A 17,151-nucleotide genomic window follows, 5' to 3' on the forward strand; every position below is an offset into this window, starting at 1 on the left:
TTTACAGTAAAGAAAAAAATCTAACATTTCTGTCATTTATATATTATAAATTGACATTTTTATTTCATTGAATTTAACTTTTTTATTGCAATTGCAGATTTTTATTAGATTTTAAATGTTCATTTATTTATTTATTTTACAATTGCAAATTTTTTAAATTAGATTATTTTTATATTTATTGGGGTCCCAGAGTCATTGGGTTAAAAAAAAAAAATTGATTTCCAAGCCTGGAAATGACATGGCAATTGCAAAACTGTTGAAAATTCATGAACATTTTTGTAGTGAATTTGTATTTTTTTCTAATTTTTCAAATATTTTTTCTAATGTTCAACAATAAAGTAATTTTGAATATTATAATATAATATTATTGATTATTAGTAACTGCTACTATTAATGTAATTTCTGTAACATTTTTTAAACATGTTTCAGAAATCGTATTATAAAAAATAACATGGAAAATGTACTGGTCAAAATGTCCCAACCTTGTTTTTATAATTGCAAGTTTTTATTAGATTTAACAAGATTTATCTTTTTAAATGTACGTAGGACACCGCAGTGTGTTTGAGCTCTGATTGTTCAAAAGTATTTAGTGTGGTGTTGTTTTTTTCCTCTAATTACAAGACCCCAGTAGTACGTGGCTCCTTTATCTACTGACCTTTAACCTACAGTTAAGAGAAAACGTGTGCACACATATAGTATGTACACAGAAGCAGGTGTGAAGAAAGCATCTGCATTTAGATGCAAGAGTTCTCTTCAAATGTGGCACTGTATTGACAAACAAGCGACTACGTACATTTCCTGCTACACGTTACTCCTGCGAAATCGCTTATTTATACGAGGTCACACCGCGGCTACGCATTCGTGTACTGGTCTGGAACTGAATAAATCATTCGTTATGTGAAGCTGAATTGATTGGCGTTAAAAAAACATTTTCTAAATTACAGGTCTGGATGTTGATTGGCGACTATGGTGACAGTGGCCATTAATTTATCTCTCACACCACACGTTTCCAGCCCCTCGCTATTTTCTTAAATGAGCATGATAGAAAGATAGTCATTCAATTACAGGACAATCTTCTTATCGCTGACAGTCAGAGCAGAGAGAAAGCAGCGCACGATGAGAGGAGGAGGAAGAGAGGGAGAGTGATGGGGGTCGGAGGGGCTTATCTCAGCGCGCCAGCAGTCTGACGGCAGCCCCTCACAGGAATGAGCTCGAGAAAAGACACTCCCACAGGGCATTTTCTTCTCTCCATCACACTCCCTTTCACTCTCTCCGCTCCCCCGTTAGTATCAGCCTCTGTAACACCAAACAGCCTCCATAAATAACTCCAGCACCATCTGAACTGCCCTGTTTGCCTACTAAAACAAAAGCAAATAAAACCACAAATTTGGACACAAGGGCATGAGGGGGAAGACGTGTGTCCAGTCTAAGGCAGTAAAACACAGCGCTTTAAATAAACACGTCAATAATGTGACCGTAATCAGCGCTCTTTCAGATGGAAAAAAGCTGTGAGAACAGAGCATGCTGTTCAAATCTGACCCTTTTTAACTACTCTTCATTGCAAGCATTGGGTCAAATCTCTTGTCACTCTTACTGCACTGTCAACAATGTACTAAATGCTCATATAGTAACAGTTGGAGAAGGTTCCTGCATGTAATAGGTCCTTGCTAAGGCAGTCTGAACAAACCACTAACCCTACAGTAAGTTGCTTACTTGTTTTTTTCCCCCACCTGTTTCACCACAACTAATTATACAATTAATATAATATACTGTATATATTTAAAGTATAAATATATATTTTCATTTTAAATCTAAATATATACTAAAAAGTGTGTATATTTAATTTTTTTTAGTATGTTATTTATATTTAAAATAAAAATATATTGCAGCGCTATAATATATATATATATGCATGTTTGTGCCTGAAAATGTAAAAATATGAATTATAAAATTAATATAATTTAAATATAAGTAAACATTTAATAAAGTTTATATATTTAAAATATGTGTGTAATGTTTAAATATATAATATATATATTTGATCTTTTTTTCTATATCTATATATATATATATATATATATATCTACAGTATGTATATTTATCATACAAATCATATATAATATACTGTATATATTTAAAGTATAAATATATATTTTCATTTGAAATCTAAATATATACTAAAAAGTGTGTATATTTAATTTTTTTTAGTATGTTATTTATATTTAAAATAAAAATATATTGCAGCGCTCTATATATATATATATATATATATATATATATATATATATATATATATATATATATATATATATATATATATATATATATATATATATATGCATGTGTGTGGCTGAAAATGTAAAAATATGAATTATAAAATTAATAGAATTTCAATATAAGTAAACATTTAATAAAGTTTATATATTTAAAATATGTGTGTAATGTTTAAATATATAATATATAGATATTAGATGTATGTATCTATATCTATATATATATATATATATATATATATATATATATATATATATATATATATATATATCTACAGTATGTATATTTATCATACAAATCATATATAATATACTGTATATATTTAAAATATAAATATATATTTTATATCTAAATATATACTAAATGTGTATATTTATATTATTTTAGTATATATTATTTAAAATAAAAATATATTGTAGCTATATACACTATATAGTATATATGATTTATATTTAAAATATATTGTAGCTATATATATAATATATATATAAGTATATGTATTCATGTGTGTTTGTGTGTGCGCCTGAAAATTATGAATGATAAAATTAATATAATTAAAATATAAGTAAACTTTTAATAGAATGTATGTTTAAAATTGTGTGTAATGGTGTAATGTTTAAATATATAATATAGATATTCAATGTGTATATATTTATTATTTATTAGCATATATATTTCTATTATTTTAGTAAATATTTAAAATAAAAATATACTGTAGCTATATATATATATATATATATATATATATATATATATATATATATATATATATATATATATATATATATATACTCACACACGTGTGTACAATGTTTAAATATATAATTTCTCATATTTTGCTCTTTTACTCTTTTTATTTCATGAGAATTTAGTTCTTTTACGTTTAATTCATGTAAATATCAGCTTTGTCTTGGAATTTCTTAGAACAATAAAAACAGACACATTTGATATTTCATTTGGATTGGACAGCTCTGATCATTGGTATTAATGAGAATTTGGTGAGAAATATTTGAATTCATATTGACAACTGTAACTTTTGATTACAGACTTTGAACCAAATCTGAGAGACTGCACTGTTTTCACAGGAGAAACATCTGTACAGCAGAAGTCTTTAATATTGCAGCTGTTTCTTCAGCAATGCAATTCAATGAAGACACATTACTTTCCTATGGGAAACTGGAGCTCAGGTAGGCTGAACGTTTGAGTGTGTATTGGTTGAGAGTTTAGTTTTGTGCAGGTTTGCGGATTGTTGAAGTTTTTGGCCAATCTGAAAGGCAGCTCTGCAGGTGCAGGGAGTGTTGAGCAGTCGAGTCTGTATGAATGGAGTCGTGAATTCAACTCCGTTCTAACTGTGTCTGTCCTCTGCCTGACTCCTAATCCCTCCATAATCCCATTATGCAAATCCCCCACAATTCTCAGAGAGACTTTTAACGCAACAATTGCTGCAGCGAGACACCAGCTTTTGATCTGAAGGGAGGTTGAGAGCGCGAGAGAGAGCGAGAGGGGGCTTCGGAGACCTTGGCCCCAAAGAATGTGCTGATCCACAAGCTTGCCTCTGTCATAACCTAGTGTAATTTATGTGAAGCCCCAGGACATGCTAAACAAGATTACCATCATTCAGACAAAACCCATATTATTACTCTGTCAGGGTGAATATGCTGTGGGTTTTTTTGGCACCGCGTTGTCCAATCAGAGGAAGGTTTTCATTATGATGTCACTTCACTATTGGAAAGAGTCGCTGTAATAGATCTGTTAGCAGGTGGACGTCCAGCATCCCAACAATAGAGAGAAACACATTTTGTACAACAGCCACGTATTTGTTAGAGCTCATAGGCAATAAGTCTGCTTTGAATAGTCCGTCGTTTCTTTTGTTGCCCGATGGGGTGAATGTGGAAGTGTTTAAGATAATAATAATGAATTAACTTAAACTCGCATCAATAAAAATGGTTCATTCACATCAATAAGTGCAATTAGAAAAGATTTGCAATGTGAAGATTTACAAGCTGACATTTAAAGAGAGACGAAAATATCCAAAGTATTTTGATGCATATTATGCTGTGGATTAAAATGAGAACATCAAAACACATCAAAAAAAATATTTTTCAAGCATAGTGAAGCTTGACTTTTTGGTTAGATACAATGTTAAGAGTGTTAATCATTGGATTATACCTTGCTTTTAATTTGTCTAACCTGTTTATATGACTGACTGGCAGTGTGAAGTAATTAATAATTTAGTATTTTTTTATTGCCTTGAAAATGAAAAAAAAAAGAAATTTATAAAGTTAAATATCATTAAAATATATTAAATTTATGAAATTTAATATTAATATTATTTACTGTGAAGTTAAGATTAAATATGAATTATATATGAATTATAAATTCATATAATTTATAAATAATAATATTTATGGATATAATTATTCATTTAAAAATATAAAAATAAAAGAATAGAACAAATATATCAGGATAGAATAGTTTTTACTGCTGTGAAGTCAAGATTAAATATGAATTATAAATTGATAAGATTTTTTTTTGAATAATATAAATAATTATATTTGTGCATATAATTTAAACATTTAATAATATGAAAATAAAAGAATAGAAAAAGCATTTTTGATGCTATATGAAGTCCAGGATAAGATGCATGATACGAAAGCTTTATATTAACGTGCCCTGCTTGGTTTAAACACTAGACTGCAGTTTGTTTTACTTGTTCAGTTGGTCAAAAGCTGGATTTCCTTGTATTTAGCCCCCGAATGCTATAGCTGTGAATGGAAACATGATGCATTATGTTAATCAATTTAAACGCATTAATGGCAGATGTAAAACTCGTTCCCCCCACTCACACCCTGTGACGTCACACAGCAGCATGACTATAAAAATGAGAGGCACAAGCCAAACCCCACCCCTCCCTCACATCCTCTCTCTCCTTCACCCTGTCTTCTGTCTGAGGAGTTCAGTGAGAGTGAGAGGACGGATGCGGGTTTATTACGTCTGCAATTACCTGACAAAACACTGCTCACTGCTGCTTTCATCTGCTGTCGGGACTATTTTGGGATTTTTTCATGCCAGAAAATTTGTTCCTGATGCCCCAACGTACATAGAGCTTCAAGACAACTGAAAGTGGTAAGATATTGTTTGTTTGTAACAAAATGATTTTCATTTTACCCCAGTATGACAATGGCATGACCGTCCGTTTTATTTCCCTGTAGAAGTACCGCAGTATCATGACCAGGAAGGTGTTCACCAACACACGTGAGCGCTGGCGCCAACATAATGTCAACACAGCCTTCGCAGAGCTGCGGAAACTCATTCCCACGCACCCGCCTGAGAAAAAGCTCAGCAAGAACGAGATCCTGCGGCTGGCCATGCGCTACATCAACTTCCTGGTGACTCTGCTGGAGAGCCAGGGCGGAGAGCCGTCGACTCACTCGCAAGCCGCACTCCTCACACTGCTCACGGGGAACATGCAGAACCTGCGCACCGACCGCACCTGGACCAGCGACACCGACCCACCCTCTCCCGGGTCCAGCTGCGACAGTTCAGAAGCATGGTAGAATTAATCCTAACTGAGGCATGAGCATTCTGTGAGAGGATTCTGTGATTGTGACATTTTTGAAAATTCCATCGCCATGGAGAGATAAAGCTGGAGTGGATTTCCGGAACTCGGAATGTTCATGTTCACTATGACATCAAAATCACTCATCTTTTCCATGCTGATTGGAAATGAATGATCTGTGGAAACCCAGAGACACTTTATTCACCAGTACTTCAAATCAAGCGGAAACCCTGAACAACATAAGCATTGTGAAGAATGCACTTTGGAAGCATCTCCCCCAATATTTTTTAATATTAATATAATTTAATCTCCTAAAAACTCAAGAATGTTTTGTTTGAGACTGAAGCCAGTAACAAGCTCAGATTTCAAATTTTTATTTATTTGATTGTATTTAATGTTTTTATTTAATATTTATGCTATTAATGGATTCAGCACATGCAACTAGTTGTACATTAAATTGTAATTTATTAAATGGAAAATGTTATTGTTTAAATTACTCTGCATTCACAAATACAAAATATGTTTTGCCAAAGATTATTTTTGTGCATTCATTATTAAAAATTGTAGAATGTTTTTTTCTCATGAATCAAATAATTGTGTTACTTGAAAATGATTATTGTATTAATTTATTCGTCGATTTGATATTAAAATAAGTAAAAAGTCTTAACGTTCTTCGAATTCACTAAAATATTTCAATCAAACATCATCGGGTTGGCGAAAGTGGTTTCATCCAAACCATGTGCATGCATGTATTGGTCTGCTCTAAACACTCTGATTGGCTTTTATGTTGTGGTCAGATCATTGTTCTCTGCAGCGGCAGTTTAGGAGCCGTGTGACCATAGCGATGACCTCTGGAAGTGTCCAAGCCACATGAGAGAGGGGATTGTAGACACAGCTTAACTTTTGGTCTGAGGCCAGAGGTCATCTTGGAGTCAAAATCCACACTCGTGAGTGACCAATCAGCTGCACAAAGAGGTGGATCATATTTTAATTAGACATTTAAAGGAGTGACAATACTGATAAAAATGATTCATATACACAGATGATGCAGAAGAAAGGCTATTTCACTTGTTTAGTAACTGGCCGAATCTCATATAACATGCAAAGAACACGTCCAAGTCAAATTTCAGCCCAAAACCAAGAAAATAAAAAAAAAGAAATTATATTTTGCATGTCTAGATTAGTTCGTTTTATTTTGCATTGTGACATCTTTATGCCAATTAAGCACTCAGTGTCAATGGTACTCTGTTTTTTTTTTAATGTAATTTATGCAGAAATTTTTCAAATTCAAAAATCTTTTTCAAATAGTCATTTTTTTTAGCATTATATTAATGAATATTTTTGGGGGGATAAATGTGTTAAAGTCATGAGGTCAAAATGAAAAAGGCTTGAATTTCCTCATGTAAATTTTAATTTCTTTTTTATTTCCTTTTCATTTTTAGGGTGAAATATGACCTGACCATTACTTTGTGACATTCAGCCATAAGATGATTTTGGATAAATGCATGTAACTGCAAATGAGCATATCCATCATTTATGTTCAGATCACTCTATTCTATTGGCCACATTTGACCTTAAGTGTAAAAATATTCAGTTAAATCCCTCTTAGCCGTGTTGGAATCATCATCAAGGAGGAAGAGTGTGTTTTTGGGCAGTTGTTCATACTACTTTACCCATTTGAAATCAGCAGCTGACCGCCCTCTGTACTAAACACCATTTAACACAACACACAATCACAACTGCAAACACAAAAAAGGATCCTAAAACCAAACACGGAAAAGCAAAGCTCATCTGGCGAGTGTGTGAATGGTTGCTAATGCTTACTTAAACTAACCCTTCTGTTTTAGATCTAATGTTCAAACACGCATCATGCATCAGAACTTTGAATATCTACTAACAATGTGTTATTTAGAATGAATACCACACATAAGGCCAGATTTACTAAGAGCTTGCGCCAGTGCAAAATTAGCGCTGAAAAGTTGTGGACTGAGTTGTTTTTGTGGCTGACCTTGTTGCATATGCATTTGTAGAAGTTTCCCTTTCAGACACAAAATTTACTGGAGGAGAGTATTTAAATTAACCACGCAACGTGATTTACTAATGTTTGCTCTAGTCAATTTACTGGTATTTGTACCATTATTTTACCTTTTTTTTTTTTTTTTGCATACATACAACACACCCACAGAGCGTATAATATACTATAAAGCAAATCTCAACTGCTTGATTTTTTATTTCGGTGCAAAATGTAACTATATTTTCGCCCATCTTTTTATATAAATTTGAATATATACTGTAAGTATGTTCAGCTTTATCCACATACATACAATACACTCATATAGGGTCATAGGCTATATACTAGGCCTTATGTAGCAAAACTAAACTGCTTGATTTTTTTATTTTGCCAAAAATCACCTAACTCATTATACAAAGTTGTATATATAAGGATCTGCATGCATACAGTATACTCGCATAGGTCGATACAAGAACTATATAGCAAATCTCAACTGCTTGATTGCTTGTATTGTAATGAAATCAGCTCTAATCTGCTAAATGATTACACTGTATACATTATATACATCAAGATATTAAAAAACACATGATTTTCTGTAAAGCTGTTTTAAAACAATGCATATTATGAAAAATGCTATAAAAATAAATCTGACTTGATCCATATCTAAGACTTCTTTCATCAATATATTGTGCTGTGCCATGTTTTAAATTGATAAATCTGCTAAAATTAGACTCAAGCTCTATAACACAGCAACTGATATTTAAAGCAAATTTTAAAACGATGAAAAGAGAGGAAAATATTAATAATAAATAATAAGCAGAATCCGTTTCAGCATGACTAACACATCCCACGTCTCCTCTTCTTTCCAAGTGTCCTCCTCTCCTTCACTGTTCTACTCCAAGTATGCGGCTAATCTTCTATTGAGTGTGCTTTTCCTTATCGGAACCTCACACTCTGCCTAAATCTGTTATCACAATGGAGCAGATCATGGGCTTCTCCCTCTCTCCCCCCCTCACATGCATTCACTCCCGCGCTCCGTTGCCCTCCCCGAAAGGAGGCTGAATGCAGAAGTGTCTCTGGTGCCAACCGATTAGCCCTGATCTCTTTATACGTCTAAACCAATTCACATGCTGCATGCTAAATTTTTCCCACTCTGTCTGAGCCCCCGTCTCCAAAATAAAAAGGGCTGGAGGGGTCATAAATCCTTATATGTGCCTCCACCCCAAAAAAAAAAGAAAGCATGGAAGAGAGGGTAGAAAGTGTTATCTGTGGGAGACAGGAGAGCTGGTTAGAGTGCAGGCAGGTGCATTGCTGGCTGGAGGGATGGCCATTGTTGGCTGGACAGCGGCTCTCTCCTCTAGAGCACTTTTTTATGGCACACTGACAATCCAATGATCTGTAATCAGATTATGCAAATCTATACTTCAAAAAGCAACATGCTGTAACTCACAGAGGAAGAAGAGTTTGAACATTTTGGATTAGGGGAAAAGTAAAATCTCTGAAACAGAAGCACAAATTCTATAAATGTTTGGTATTGTAGATGTTTTTGATGAATACATCCTCCCATCCCAGTGTAATATGTTAAGGCAGGAATACACTACATATTCAGTCTGGAAGAGTTGACGCTTCACTGTCAAAAATGATTTTTTGAATTTGAATAAAACCAAGATTAGTTGAGTACGTTTTAAAAGAAAATACTGTTACAGTCTTTCTACTTCAAAACTTTACGTTTAATTCATTGTGTTACTTGCAAGTTCTTTGCAATTATTTGTAAAATGTACTAGTAATTAAATTGTTTGAAAATAAATCCTACACCATTTTTTCTATTTATAGCGTAGTTGCAGAATGTCCCATTTTGGGCAGTTAGGATTGACAGATTTTGCAGAAAATTGTGGTGTATAAATCCTGACAGTTGGAGGATATCAAACATGTTTTATATTTTGAGCTGAATTTAGAACACATTATTGTCATTTGCCATGTGTATCCTAGCAACGTGATAAATATTTCTGTGCGAGTTTGTTGTTTTCGGTACAATTTACTGTATGACGCCAAGTTGTCTCTGTAACCATTTACAAAGTTGGCAGTCATATCTAGTGTTTTAAAGGTGCCATCGAACGTTTTTAAGTCTAAGGTGTCCCCTGAATGTGTCTGTGAAGTTTCAGCTCAAAATACCCCATAGATTTTTTTTTTATTAATTTTTTTAACTGCCTATTTTGGGGCATAATTAAAAATGCGCCGATTCAGGCTGCGGCCCCTTTAATTGCTCGCGCTCTCCGCCCCCTCCCGAGCTCTCGACTCTATCATTGCTTAAACAAAGTTCACACAGCTAATATAACCCACAAAATGGATCTTTACAAAGTGTTCGTCATGCATGCTGCATGCATACATTGGATTACGTGAGTATTTATTTGGATGTTTACATTTGATTCTGAACGAGATTGATAGTGCTCTGTGGCTAACGGCTAATGCTACACTGTTGGAGAGATTTATAAAGAATGAAGTTGTGTTTATGAATTATACAGACTGCAAGTGTTTAAAAATGAAAATAACAATGGTCTTGTCTCCGTGAATACAGTAAGAAACGATGGTAACTTTAACCACATTTAACAGTACATTAGCAACATGCTAACGAAACATTTAGAAAGACAGTTTACAAATATCACTAAAAATATGATGATATCATGGATCATGTCAGTTATTATTGCTCCATCTGCCATTTTTTGCTATTGTTCTTGCTTGCTTACCTAGTCTGATGTTTCACCTGTGCACAGATCCAGACGTCCTGCCCTTGTCTAATGCCTTGAACATGAGCTGGCATATGCAAATATTGGGCCGTACATATTAATGATCCCGACTGTTACATAACAGTCGGTGTTATGTTGAGATTCGCTTGTTTTTCAAAGGTCTTTTAAACAAATTAGATTTATATAAGAAGGAGGAAACAACGGTGTTTGAGACTCACTGTATGTCATTTCCATGTACTGAACTCTTGTTATTTAACTATGCCAAGGTAAATTACATTTTTAATTCTAGGGCACCTTTAATATCCGTTCAGATAGATAAATAGATAGATAGGATAGTTTTATGCTTTTTTTTGTCCTTTTCAAATTGATCATTTTTATTTGTGTATATATTTATATTTTATAATGTTAAATATATTCATATTATTAGTATATGTTATTAATATATAAGATAAAATTACATAAAAATACATTTGTAATAGTGAAAAATATATAAAAATAAAATTATTAATACATAAAAATAAGAATTATATTTTATATGAGTATAAATAGTACTAAACATTACTGCCCCTAGTGGTTACTGCAGAACCGTGACTGACTGCTTTTATTTTGAAAATCTTTACAAGTGTTTTAGGGAGGGTGCATACCATCTTTGTTTGGTCAGTCACTATTTCGGGCCATAAATGTGAAAGTGTGTTTCATGGGGCCTGGGAAGTGTGACAAGGTGCAGGAACAAAATTACCCACAGGAAGCAGGAAAAAACATGTTTGTCTCAGTATTTTTTTCTGAACTTGCATGTATGTATCATTCACTGCTTGAAATTTCATGTCAGCTACATATTCACAATAATTTTACCACAAAATATTTTTAAGATAACTTTTACCTGAACAGTTTATTGATTGATCTCAACCATGACTTTGCTCTTCTAGGTTAATGATTATAGTGACAGTGACAGTAACTGACAGTATATGATTGTGGGACATTGAGTGATCACTCACTCTATCGGTGGCAGTTATGAGATTCATAGTCGGTTTTCTTTTCTTACTCACTGTATTCTGCCCTGGAGAGTGTGGGAATATTTTAGTTTGGTTTACTGAGGGCAGTCACTGGATCAATCTGAAGATCGTGTTGGAAACACTGATTGACAGGGGACACGATGTCACAGTGCTGGTGCCAAATGCCTCTCTCTTCATGCATGCCAATGAATCAGACCACTTTACCTACCAGCCCTTCAGTGTGTCCCTGTCTGCGCAGGACATGCAAGACTCCTTTGAGGATTTTTTACATTTCTCAATGTATGAGATGGATCAGTTAAACTTGCTGCAAATTCATATCAGATTCTACCAGCTTGTCTCCAGAGATCAAGATTTGTGTCTTGCATACTGTGATGGTGCTCTGAAATCTCCAGAGTTGATGGACAAATTGCAGCACGGGAAGTTTGACGTCATGCTGGCCGATCCAATCTTTCCATGCAGTGAGGCATTAGCTGAAAAGCTAGACATTCCCTTAGTGTACACATTACGAATCTCCATTGCTCACACTTTGGAGCGGATGTGTGGTCAGATACCAGCTCCGCCATCATATGTTCCTGGAGCCATGAGTAAACTCACTGACAAGATGAGCTTCACAGAGCGAATCATCAATATGCTGTTCTACCTTTCTCAAGATGCTTTGGCTATTAGTCTGTGGAAAAAAACTGACAACTATTACACTGAATATTTTGGTGAGCTGAATAAGCTAGAGGGGGAAAAATGATTATACTTCAAATTAAAACAAATTTTGTTGTTTAAAATCTTTTATTCTAGGACGGCCCACTTCCTATTGTGAGATGATGGGTAAAGCTGATGTCTGGTTAATCAGAACTTACTGGGATTTTGAGTTTCCACGGCCATTCCTGCCCAACTTCAAATTCATTGGAGGGCTTCACTGCACCCCTGCCAAGCCATTACCCAAGGTCCATCTATCTTTTTAATAGCCTACCCCATTTGCTGAAAAATAAACCAGCACAAAATATGAAATTCATGAGACACATGCTTTGAATCATCAAAAAGTTGGGCTAACTCAAAAAAATCTGGGTAATCAGTTACATAATTTTTTTCAGTTATGATGTTCCCAATTTTAATTAAGCATAACTATCAAGTTTTGAGTTTGTAGTACTCATACATGTTATTGCTCATAACTTGAAGTACTGAGTTAGCTCAGAAATTTTGATAGCAATTAACATAAAAGATTTAGTTAATTAACTTTTTTTTAATTTTGCGTTCTTGCAAATCAAATGAGTTATTTACTACACTGAAACTTGCAAATTTGCTATCATGTTAACAGTAGTATGGTATAGCACTAATTGAAAAAGTACATCCACTTAAAACATGTAACTAACCTGCTCTCAAACCAAGCTGCATGCACCAATTGTCATGATGGTAACTCCAAAAAATCACATTAACAGAAACTCTAAACTCTTCTAAATTATCATAACAAAACAATAATCACTACTAAATATGAAAATAAATAAAAAAGTCATATAACACAACCATGGGCAAAGCATGCTGGGAAATAAAATATCCCAGCCCAGTTTCAGTTAAACTTAAAGGGTTAGTTCACCCAAAAAATGAAAATTCTGTCATTTATTACTCACCCTAATGCCGTTCCACACCCGTAAGACCTTTGTTAATCTTCAGAACACAAATTAAGATATTGTTGATGAAATCCGATGGCTTAGTGAGGCCTCCATTGGGAGCAATGACATTTCCTCTCCCATTAATGTACTAAAAACATATTTAAATCTGTTCATGTGAGTACAGTGGTTCAATATTAATATTATAAAGCGACGAGAATATTTTTGGTGCGCCGATTTCAAAACACTGCTTCAGGAAGCTTCAGAGCATTATGATTCAGTGTATCAAATCATGATTCGGATCACGTGTCAAACCGCCAAACTGCTGAAATCACGTGACTTTGGCGCTCTAAACAGCTGATTCGATACACTGATTCATTGTGCTCCGAAGCTTCCTGAAGCAGTGTTTTGAAATCGGCCATCAATAAGTCGTTTTTTTTTTTTTTTTTTTTTTGGTGCACCAAAAATATTTTTGTTGCTTTATAATATTAATATTGAACAACTGTACTCACATGATTTCAATATGTTTTTAGTACCTTTATGGATCTTGAGAGAGGAAATGTCATTGCTTGCTATGCAGGGCTCGCTGAGCCATCAGATTTCAACAAAAATATCTTAATTTGTGTTCCGAAGTTTAACAAAGGTCTTACGGGCGTGGAACGGCATGAGGGTAAGTAATGACAGAATTTTCATTTTTGGGTGAGCTAACCCTTTAAGTTAGTCTAAATTAAAAGAAATTAATTCATGCAACTCAAAACAATGAAACAGTTCAGTTTACTTGAAATATGTCAGTGCTGTGAACTCTGAAACTGTGAAAAATTCTAAATACTCATAACAGTTAATTTAACTGAACTAATTTAAGTTTGTCCTACTCAAGTATTTTGAGCATTAGGGTTTACAGTGAGGACAAAAACATTATACCAGACAGGTATAATCATAACACACTTAACCCACAAATGACTCCCAAATATCTAATCATTTATAGTTATAGTTAATAGTTATTTCCAGTTGCTGAAACTGAGTGCCGACTTACCAATTCAAACCCCCTTGCTAATAGTGACAATTATTGGCAGTTTTTGCTGAAATGAAGCCACTTGTAGTGTTTTACACTCACACCTTTGAAATAGAAGATGATTGATACATTGAATGAATTCCTCTGACATTTCCTGTCTTGTATTGATTGGCAGCCAATCAACATTAAGCTTACAGAAATAAGAACTAAACAAAAGAGGAATAGGATTATGCATCAAAAAGCTCACCTACTTGCCAAGTTCATCTTTCACATCTTTGCCATGAGAATGAGTATGTACCTTTGTTCCCAGAGACCATGAATAGTTGGTACTGTAGGGTTATAAACTACTTAGGTGGGGATAATAATGTGCACTCACTGGTAGAAAAGGTCACATGTAGCAACTTTTTTCCCTTAATGATCGTATTGTAAATGTTCATTTTATTTTTGAGTACTGATATTGCCGTTACAATACTAGCCTAGGTAGTACTTGATATTTAAAACACTGTAGCAAAAAGAGAAAGTACTGAGCATCCTTATTCGTGTAGGATCTAGAGAAGTTTGTGCAGAGCTCAGGGAATGATGGGATTGTGGTCTTCACTCTGGGGTCCATGATAAACAACATAACCAACGAGAGGAGCAATACGATCGCCTCGGCACTGGCACAGATCCCACAGAAGGTTATTTTACTATCCTTACATTCTACTTTTCCATATTTTATTTTTTATCATTTCATTGGAAGGTGAAAAATAGAAACTTTGACATGTACTATATTTAATATCAGTCCGTCTAGTGATTCTCTAAGTCTTACTGTTTTTTTTACACATATCATTTGGGAGTTTGGTTGTGTGTGTTTGTTGTTTTATTCACAGGTCTTGTGGCGATACGCCGGAGACAAGCCAGATACTCTTGGTGAAAACACCAGAATATACGAATGGATCCCTCAGAATGATTTATTGGGTTAGGGTTATAATTTGTGATTTTTATTTGAAGAAAAATAAAGCAACAATTTGAAGACCCAATTAGTTAAACTGTTTAACTAATTAACTGAATAATACTGTACTCAGTTAAATGGAACATGCATTTGAATGAAACTTTAGCGCCCCCTACTGAGGTTTGTTACCTTTTGCCAAACAACACAATCTTCTGTATTTGTCTCCTGATTCAGGCCACCCCAAAACCAGAGCATTTATCACTCATGGGGGCACTAATGGCATATATGAGGCCATATATCATGGTGTGCCGATGGTCGGGATCCCCTTGTTTGCTGACCAACCAGATAATTTGGCTCATATGAAGGCCAAAGGGGTTGCAGTTGTCATGGACTTCAACAGAATGCAGATTCAAGACCTGGTGGATGGACTCAATGCCGTCATTAATGACCCCTCGTGAGTTGAACGTCTTTGTACAACTATGACAAGACTTCAGTCTAGATATTTAGAGGAGTATATGCTGGTTCAATTACTAATATTCAACATTGACACAATGAATTGATGAAGTTTATAAAGTATAAAGAGACATATTATTGTATTTTTCTTCATTTCCACAGGTATAAAGAGAACGCTATGCATTTGTCCAGGATTCATCATGACAGACCAATGAAGCCTTTGGATGAGTCTGTGTTCTGGATTGAGTTTGTCATGCGCAATAAAGGTGCCAAACACCTGCGTGTAGAAGCGCACAACCTTACCTGGTACCAGTACCACTGTCTGGATGTGTTCGCTTTTCTGTTCACCATCCTGACTGTAGTCCTCTACGTCGTCTTTAAGTTGTGCAAATTCTTCATAATGCGTTGCTGTTTTAGATCAAAGCGGAAAAGCAAAAGAAAAAACGAGTGATTGATTTTGACTGATAAAAAAATACAGCTCATTTACAGTATATATGCATCTTGGGCACGCTAGATTCCTCACAACTGCTGATTATTTATATTTTTTGCTTTGGTGTGCCAGTTAATTGTAATAATTCAGATACATAATTTCAATGGAGAAAAAATAAAACCAGGACATCTGGACCATATTGCCTTAAAGTGTGTACCTTTTATCAAAGCAGTTTGATGATTTATGAAAACCTTTACATAGGTCACTTTACATGACTCATTTATTGGTTAAAGTTTGTATACTTGAATGGTAAACAATTTTACCTGGCAGAATATGGTTGAAGAAGATCAAGTGATCTCAATTGCTGGTAATAATGAGACTCACAATCTATGTTCATTTGCTTGCTGAATTCAGCCCAAGAGAATGTGAGAATATTTTAGTTTTCCCTATAGAGGCAGTCATTGGATCAATCTGAAGATCATGTTGGAAATGTTGATTGACACAACATTTGTGTCAATGTTGTGATCCTTCAATGATCCTTCATCCTTCATGGATACCAAAGAATCGATTTGCTTCTCCTGCCAGCACAGGACATGCAAGACTTCCCTGATCAACTTTAGCATTTCTCAGCCAAACCTGTTGCAGATTAAAATAAAATTCTAAGAGCTTGCTTATTGCAATTAGCTTATTGATCAGCGAACATAAACTGAAGCTCAATCATACTTTTGACTCATGAGATCATGCTACGTAACACATAAGAATGAACCTCATTGGTTCTTACACATCAAGCAAGCACGATTAAGCTTCCGTTTACCACATCTGATATGTGAGTTGATGAATGTTTATGTGAATAAAAGACATTTAAGAAAAGTTAAATCTGTTTTCTGTTTTTAAATCTCGTTCATTCCCTATTTACCCTTAGACTACAGGTGAGGATGTAACAAATGGGGGCTCGTCCGGGATCTGAACCCGGGACCTCTCGCACCCCATGCGAGAATCATAGACCAATATAAAGCAATCGTGTCTTTTCAGAAAATTTCAACTTAACTGCTCAATTCATATGGATTAGTTTTACGAAAACTGTTTATGAACTTTTTGAAGTCTTTATGATGTTTTTGAAGCGTCA

General features: G+C 34.3%; 2 protein-coding genes across 5 annotated transcripts; both read left to right on the forward strand.

Moving 5' to 3' along the window:
- Window positions 1-1,561: 1,561 nt before the first annotated feature.
- Window positions 1,562-16,876, forward strand: LOC137034124 (UDP-glucuronosyltransferase 2C1-like). 4 transcript variants are annotated; one of them, XM_067406753.1, is made up of 7 exons: window positions 1,562-1,700; window positions 3,321-3,461; window positions 12,391-12,539; window positions 14,757-14,888; window positions 15,081-15,168; window positions 15,377-15,596; window positions 15,758-16,876. In XM_067406753.1, exons 2-7 carry the CDS (start codon window positions 3,422-3,424, stop codon window positions 16,044-16,046), a joined length of 918 nt encoding a protein of 305 aa, XP_067262854.1. In that variant the 5' UTR covers window positions 1,562-1,700; window positions 3,321-3,421; the 3' UTR covers window positions 16,047-16,876. The 4 variants fall into 4 exon arrangements, with proteins under 4 accessions (XP_067262854.1, XP_067262855.1, XP_067262856.1 ...); XM_067406754.1 differs by lacking the exon at window positions 1,562-1,700 and adding an exon at window positions 3,175-3,272 and having other exon boundaries at window positions 3,360-3,461; XM_067406755.1 differs by lacking the exons at window positions 1,562-1,700; window positions 3,321-3,461 and adding an exon at window positions 8,730-8,745.
- On the forward strand, window positions 4,736-6,342 carry tal2 (T-cell acute lymphocytic leukemia 2). The gene is made up of 2 exons (XM_067406756.1): window positions 4,736-5,400; window positions 5,487-6,342. The coding sequence occupies exon 2, from the start codon at window positions 5,502-5,504 to the stop codon at window positions 5,829-5,831; it is 330 nt and encodes a 109-aa protein (XP_067262857.1). The 5' UTR covers window positions 4,736-5,400; window positions 5,487-5,501; the 3' UTR covers window positions 5,832-6,342.
- Window positions 16,877-17,151: the final 275 nt, after the last annotated feature.

The sequence above is a fragment of the Chanodichthys erythropterus genome, chromosome 13 (genome assembly GCF_024489055.1).
Source record: "Chanodichthys erythropterus isolate Z2021 chromosome 13, ASM2448905v1, whole genome shotgun sequence".
Lineage (NCBI taxonomy): Eukaryota > Metazoa > Chordata > Actinopteri > Cypriniformes > Xenocyprididae > Chanodichthys > Chanodichthys erythropterus.